At 37.0% G+C, this 7856-nt stretch overlaps 2 protein-coding genes across 2 annotated transcripts in view; both read left to right on the forward strand.

Moving 5' to 3' along the window:
• The first annotated feature begins 2340 nt into the window (after positions 1-2340).
• Positions 2341-4639, forward strand: LOC107479630 (tetraspanin-2). Its single transcript, XM_016099750.3, has 2 exons — positions 2341-2938; positions 4213-4639. The coding sequence occupies exons 1-2, from the start codon at positions 2438-2440 to the stop codon at positions 4522-4524; spliced, it is 813 nt and encodes a 270-aa protein (XP_015955236.1). The 5' UTR covers positions 2341-2437; the 3' UTR covers positions 4525-4639.
• Positions 4640-6207: 1568 nt separating this feature from the next.
• Positions 6208-7856, forward strand: part of LOC110278650 (protein FAR1-RELATED SEQUENCE 5-like) — a 2130-nt gene continuing 481 nt past the window's right edge. Inside the window, exon 1 of the mRNA XM_021136895.1 lies at positions 6208-6554. Coding sequence (XP_020992554.1) covers positions 6208-6554 — 347 coding nt within the window. The remainder of the gene's footprint in view (positions 6555-7856) is intronic.

Below are 7856 nucleotides of genomic sequence, written 5' to 3' on the forward strand. Positions count from 1 at the left end.
ATTGGGATCCAATCATATAAGATTGCAAAGCAAAATTCAATGAATGCATTGGTTGAGGAAGGGATAAAAATGTTTTGATTCGGAGATCTCAATATCTCCTGAAACCCAATGAATTCCCCATTTCTGATCTACCACTTTCTCTTTACATTCTGCAATTAAACTCATGCAATCACCCCACTCCCTTTTTAATTTCAGCAATTTGGCTTCTCGCTCTTTAATTCATGCAATTTTACATTCCGCAACTCTCATCTAAATCTTGATTCCGCTCAACTAGAACACACTTCTAATCCGAATTGCTCACTCAACCAATCCTTGTGGGATTCGACCTCACTCTATTGTGAGTTTTTACTTGACGATAACCGGTGCACTTGCCGGAAGGAATTTTGCCGATTGTGCAATTTCCTAAAATCGTAGCTATCAAGTTTATGGCTAGATCAGAAGCGTGAGCTTTGGTAGTTAGGGTGTTACAAATACTTTGTTTGGATGTTGAAAAGAAAATAAAGGCTTTTTTACATATATACGTACGAAAAATTCATTTATTTCCAAAATGCACATATGTAAAAATCGTTCTCAAAATGCACAGGGCCATTTCTTGCATAGCGGCTACGAAATGGGTTTAAACACCATTTCATGCAAGGTGCCCATGAAATGGGAGCACCATGTCACTTAGAGCAGGCACGGAATAGAGATCCCATTTCAAGCGTGACTGCAGCGAAATGGACACACTAAATCAGGGAGACAGACACGATTTAGGGGCACGGCAGAGGTATTCCCATGCGTATTTCAGTAAAAAAGCCAAATATATGAAGTTTGGCAAATAGTTAGAGAAAAGAGAAGTGATTCCACCTCTGAATGCACGTTCAACAAATTTTAGCTTCACATGAATGTGCATTCAAAGGTGGAATCACTTCTCTTTTCTCTAACCGTTTGCTAAACACACACTTCATATATTTGGCTTTTTTACTGAAATCCGCATGGGAACACCTCTGCCGTGCCCAAATCATGTCTGCCGTCCCTGATTTTGTCTGTCCATTTCGCTGCTGCCACGCCTGAAATGGATCTCCATTTCGTGCCTGCTCTAAGTGACATGGTGATCCCATTTCGTGGGCACCTTCTTTGAAATGGTGTTTAAACCCATTTCGTGGCCGCCATGTAAGAAATGGCCCTGCGCATTTTGAGAACGATTTCTACGTATGCGTATTTTGGGAATAAATGAATTTTCCGTGCGTATATACGTAAAAAAGCCCTAATAAAATAAGAGGAAAGAAAATGGAAGAAAAAGTTGAGTTTTTTTTTGTGTTGTTTGGATAAATAAAAAATAAATAGAAAGAAAATGGAAAGAAGATTTTCTTTTGTTTGGATCGAAAGAAAAGTAAAAAAAAAACATAATAGTATAAAATTACATTAATATTCTTATCATAAAATAAAGTATAAATATTTTTATTTATTCATGTTTTATTATATTTTATAAATATTATAAAATATTATAATTTGTATTAGAAATAAAAAATATAGTATTTTTTGTTTTTTTACTTGTGATAAAAAAAAATTTTTATGAGATCTACACCTAATTTTTTGTTTTTATTTTTTTTGATAACCAAAAAAACACATCATTTTTCATTCATTTCTTTCTATTCAAAATTTTTTCATTTATTTTCTATTAAAACCAAACATAGTGTAAGGTTTGGTGCGGAGGAGGGATGAGTTGATGACATTATTGCCCTTATCCACGTCGGGTCCTATTTCACATTTCACATACACTCGACAAGGAAGGAACGGAAAAAGAAAAAGAAAAAGTGAAAAACCATAGGAAATAGGAAAATAATCTAAATACCGAGAAGGCATTAAAATAAAAATTTGATTCATGATTTGACGCCTAAAAAGGCCACATGCATGATGCATTTGTCTGTTTTTCATCATGATTTTGAGTTGTAATTGTAGCATTTATTGAATTTATCTTTGTGTTACATGAATATTCATGAATGGACCAGAATCAATAATGTATAAAAATCGATTATTGTTTGACATGTCAATTTGGCACCGAATTACTAAAATGTGTGAGGATGCTGCTGCTCAATCCATCTCTACTTCCATTGATGAATATATACAGTCTTACCTTGTCCCTACTATATTGAATAGTGGTCCACATGTCAATGTTTGTTTCACTAACCCCCTGTCAACTTTACTAACGTTACCACATTATTGAATCCAAAAGTCACCGCCTAATCTGGTCTAAGCACAATACAATTTAGTATGCTACTATTACGGTATTACCATACCGCGTTGCGGTGAATAGTATGACACGCAAAACTTTGTATTATAAATAAAGAAATAAATTAGTGTGAAGCTAAAAACTAAAAGGTGTAAAGTCAATACTCTCTCACATTCCCAGAGTGAGTGAGCAAAATCCCAATCTCGCAATATTCCAATTGGAATAATGAGTGGTGTAAGCAACAACCTAACAGCAATACTGAATTTCATAGCAGTATTGGCGTCGATTCCAATAATAGCCTCGGGGATATGGCTGGCATCAAAGCCGGACAACGAGTGCATCCACAATTTCCGGTGGCCAATAGTATTAATCGGGTTCCTGATCCTTGTGGTGGCACTGGCAGGCTTCGTGGGTGCCTACTGGAACAAGCAGGGTTTGTTGGCCGTTTACCTCTTCTTCATGGCGCTCCTCATCGCTGCACTCCTTGTTGTGCTTGTGTTTGCTTTTGTGGTTACAAGACCCGATGGAAGCTATGACGTTCCCGGAAGAGCCTACAAGGAGTACAGCCTTCAAGGCTACTCTTCTTGGTTGAGGAATCATCTCACCACTTCCGGGAGTTGGCAGAACATAAGGACCTGTTTGGCTGATTCTGATGTATGCATTAAGCTTGCACAGAACTACATTACTGCTGACCAATTCTTCGCCTCTCACATCTCTCCTTTACAGGTAACTGTTCATATTCAATTTGGTGTGTCTTTATCTTCGTTTCGCTTTTCATCACTGGTACTTTCCGTTTCGCTCTTGTACTTGCACTGAGAAATATTCACTTACAAGATCCATATCTGTCAGTGCTTTTCTTACTCCTGTTTCTTCTTCTCTTGGAAGCAAACAATATGTGAATTATTGGTAATTAACAATAACATAAAGGTTTTGCGTATTTTTAAAGGAATTTATTTCTCGTATCTTGTACTAGCTTAGTCCCACTTCACATGATGCCATGTTGCTTGTTTAGGGACACTTCTAGTTTCTGAATCTAAGGATTAATGTAATTTAATTTAATTTTAAAAAGGGGATTCTAGGTTATTGAATTGGAAGTAAAGGATACTGCATTTAGTGGATCTAAAAAGTTCTGATCTCATGGATTTTAGTTGAATCTGTCATATATGGCTCTGTTAAGATTAGGATACTTTAATTCAGAATCGGATAGTTACTGACATATATATAAGAGGCTGTGAAGAACGATATGGTTCCCTTGTCAAAGGGGGTAATTAGTTGATTATTCTATTGTGGGCTTACAGTGGTGGTTGGGGAAGAGTGTTCCCGTGATGCTTTTGGTGGGATTGGGACCACATTCTTGATGTATAAACAATTAAATATACCAATCAGAAGATCAATAACTACTTCTTGGACTTGAATTTTAAGAAAAATTATCAGATGTTTTCATTTAATCAATCCGTAACAAACTTCTAGTCATGTCATGTAATGTAAAATTTTCCAATATAGATCCCATCTCATTCTTAACTTGACCCACCACCTAAGTCATAGGTTCAACTTCATGTTTGAAATTTGTGGTTAACTGGCTCTCCACGCCATAGTGTGACTGTGACCTGCTCTAGCAGATAACTATGGTCCATTGAAATCTAATCGTCAGCGAGTCCATTATAAGAAGAAAAAAAATTTCAAATGAAGTCTTAAATTTAGAATAATTTAGAACCTGACATTAGGCACATCCCTTGTTCTCAGTCCCTGTGTGGGACGTTTCTCATATTCTATAGGATGAATGATTGAGCCACAGCAGCTGAAATAGCCACCTATGGATTCACATGTACAGAAATCATACAAACTTATACCTTATTAAATTAATCAACCTACTAGAATAATTAACCTTATTGTTTTGTCTTTTACTGAACAATGAAGATAAAAAAGTCTGGCGCACTATTAATATTAAATTATTAAATGGTGCCAAATGGTTGATGGATTGGGTGGTTTGATTATTACAGTCAGGGTGTTGCAAACCCCCGACATCATGCGGGTTCAACTATGTGAGCCCCATCATGTGGACAAACCCTGTGAATCAGATGGCTGATCCTGATTGCTACGCTTGGAACAATGATCTGAGCCAACTCTGCTACAATTGCAACGCCTGTAAGGCTGGTCTGCTTGGGAACCTTAGACAAGAATGGAGGAAAGCAAACATAATATTGATTGTCGCTGTGGTGGTTCTCATTTGGGTCTATGTCATTGCCTGCAGTGCCTTCAAGAATGCTCAGACTGAAGACCTCTTCAACCGTTACAAACAGGGCTGGGTTTGATTAATTTCATTCTCTCCTATAATATAATGTTTCTTTAGTGTATATATATTATTATTCTCTTTTCCGTCTTGTTCTTTTTGGCGCATGGAGTTATGAAATGGTATTATTATTATTAGCAGCAAGAGTTCATCACGTAAGTTTATGTGCTTGTCTCATCGGTCATTAAAAACTGTGAATGAAAGTAGATCCTAATAGTTGCCGTTTCTTAGAGCATATCATTTCTCTTAACTTGTTATCTCAGCAAAATTTTGCATGTAAAGAAATGATAGTTCATATGCAATGTAAATCCAGCTTTAATATAAGCATCATCGAGAACTTGTATCGGAAAAAGAAAAAAGAAACCCATCTTTTCAAGCATATAGTTAGAAAAAGAGCTAGATTATTGGGTAACTAATTAATAAATTGGAAGGTCACCGACTCCACCGACTGAAAGAAACGAAAGCAATTGAAAGTTTTTTATGCTACAAGATCTTCAAAGTCCAAGACAAGCATAAGCGATGATAAATTGTTGGGGAGTCCAAATGCGAACGCTTATAGCAGGTGAATAAATTCTAATAGAAATATGGTGATTTCTTCCAAATTCATGGCAAATTTATGGGTAAGTTACCCTTACTTATGTGTCATCATCTCAGGCATTGATCAAGAAAAGTTTTTAAAGGTTCATTAATTGATGTATTGTAAAAGTCAAAGTTCATAATAAATGTATAGCATGAGTATACTACATTGTAATGTATGAGTAGTTGTTATATATTAATACTGTATAATGTATTGGAGAAAATTTACAATTAAAATTTCTATACTCTAAATTGATTTTTTAACACAAAATCCTTCTTTTGTTCTTCAAACCCTTCTTTTGTTCCTGAAGTTCAACATGCATTTCTGAGAAAAAGAAGACACACAGCTATTAGTCACCCAACCCTCATTTTTTGGCCTTCGTTCTATACTTTCCAACACGTTATTCAACCCCAGGACTTAGGCACAGAACCACTGACCCAACCCTCTTCGTTTTCTATTCTTCACTTCAACCACAAGTTCATTCTGTTATCTATGGTTGCGGGAGCCATCACTGGAACTCTGTGAATGCGGGAGCCATCACTGGAACTTGTTTCCATCAACTGGGCTCCGGCGTCGACTTAGGTGACACTGAAGGATATCCTCTGTGTGCTTGCATGTTGTGAATTTTGTGTACCTAGAAGGTTTATATCTGATCGCGAACAAGCTGTTGCAGGTGGAAGGGGTTTACCATCCACATTTCTCAGCCAGCTACGAATCACGTGCGGGTGCTTAATTAAGATTGTCTCCCTCAATAAGTTCAGTTCTTTACTCATTGGATTTCAAGCTTTAGTTGTCATCAAGGTATCTCCGTTTTAATTTTTTTTTAATAATGGAGGTTAGTTTAATTTTAATTTTAATGGAAGTATCTATCTTTTAAACATTGCTCTGTTTATGGTGTTGGGTTTAGGTTCTGGAATTAGGATTTTAATTCACATTTGCCAGTTGTATGCTGTGGCTAGGTTTGGGGCATTGAAATTAAAACGTTATACTGGACTCTTAAACAGTTGGCTTAGGTTAAGAGCCTTGGTCCCGATGAGTGTAGTTTTTTTTAAGGAGTTTAAGTTAGCTTTATGCAGTTGCTTATTCATATTTTGGTTCACAAACTTGGATTTTGGCAGGGGTTAAAATATGTTCATAAACGAGGATGATGTGAAGAATGATTCTGATAATGATTTGGGTGATGATTTCGATTATCAACCGATTGCAGAAGATGATGCTGAAGACGACGATGTGGATTCGCTGGATTCTACTAGCAAGAGTGAAGAAGTTTGTGGTGTAAAAAGAATAGCGGATTTAATGGTGGAGGATATTTGGAACCTGGAGTTTAGGACAGAGGATGAGGCTTGCCAATTTTATAACGCTTATTCTTGTTGGCATGGATTTGTAATGAGGAAGGACGACGTGGTTAGGGATAATCAAGGTAGCATCATTAGCAGGCAACTTGTTTGCAACAAAGAGGGGTGGAGGAATGTGAGGTATCTTGATCTGGATGATAGATTGGTGGACGAAATTGTGATCCATATTCTTTTGTACTTGTATGAAATCATTATTGTGGCACCAGTTGAATTCACAACTCCGTTCAACTAACCAGCAAGTGTACTGGGTCGTCCAAGTAATAAACCTTACGTGAGTAAGGGTCGATCCCACAGAGATTGTTGGTATGAAGCAAGCTATGGTCATCTTGTAAATCCCAGTCAGGAGGATAAAATTATGGAATTTAGAAAATCAAATATGATTAATAAAAATAAACAGAAAATAAAATGGATAGAGATACTTATGTAAATCAATAGTGGAAATTTCAGACAAGGTTTAGACTTTCCGGATCCTCATGAATGCCGCCATCTATCTAGCTTATACCACGAAGATTCTGTTGAGGAATCTAAGAGATATGTGCCTGGCCAAGAGTAGAACGGAAGTAGTTGTCAGTCACGCGCGTTCATAGGTGAGAATGATGATGAGTGTCACGGATCATCACATTCATCAAAGTTAAGTGCAACATATATCTTGGAATAAGAATGAAAGAGAATTGAATAGAAAGTAATAGTAATTGTATTGAAACTTGAGGTACAGCAGAGCTCCAAATTCTAATTGCCAAATCTTTCAACCATATTCGCTCCTACTTAACTCATTATTTAATTAATTTCGGTTAGACCATGTATTACAGCCGAATGGCCAGCCCCCCATGATCTGGGAACAAATCGTCCCAAGATGATCCTAAGATCTAAAGTGATCAAAAGATGAAACGTGGTCAAAAGATGACTAATACAATAGTAAATTATCCTATTTATACTAAATTAGCTACTAGGATTTACAGAAGTAAGTAATTGATGCATAAATCCACTTCCGGGGCCCACTTGGTGTATGTTTGGGCTGAGCTTGGTCTATCCACGAGCTGAGGCTTTTCTTGGAGTTGAACTCCAAGTTATAACGTGTTTTGGGCGTTCAACTCCGGATCATGACGTGTTTCTGGCGTTTAACTCCAGACAACAGCATGTACTTGTCGTTCAACGCCAAGTTACGTCGTCAATTTCCGAATAAAGTATGGACTATTATATATTTCTGGAAAGCTCTGGATGTCTACTTTCCAACGCCGTTGAGAGCACGCCATTTGGAGTTCTGTAGCTCCAGAAAATCCATGTCGAGTGCAGGGAGGTCAGATTCCAACAGCATCAGCAGTCCTTTTGTCAGCCTGTTTCAAAGTTTTGCTCAAGTCCCTCAATTTCAGCCAGAATTTACCTGAAATCACAGAAAAACACACAAACTCATAGTAAAGTCCA

Source organism: Arachis duranensis, chromosome 3 (assembly GCF_000817695.3).
Source record: "Arachis duranensis cultivar V14167 chromosome 3, aradu.V14167.gnm2.J7QH, whole genome shotgun sequence".
In the NCBI taxonomy this organism is placed as follows: domain Eukaryota; kingdom Viridiplantae; phylum Streptophyta; class Magnoliopsida; order Fabales; family Fabaceae; genus Arachis; species Arachis duranensis.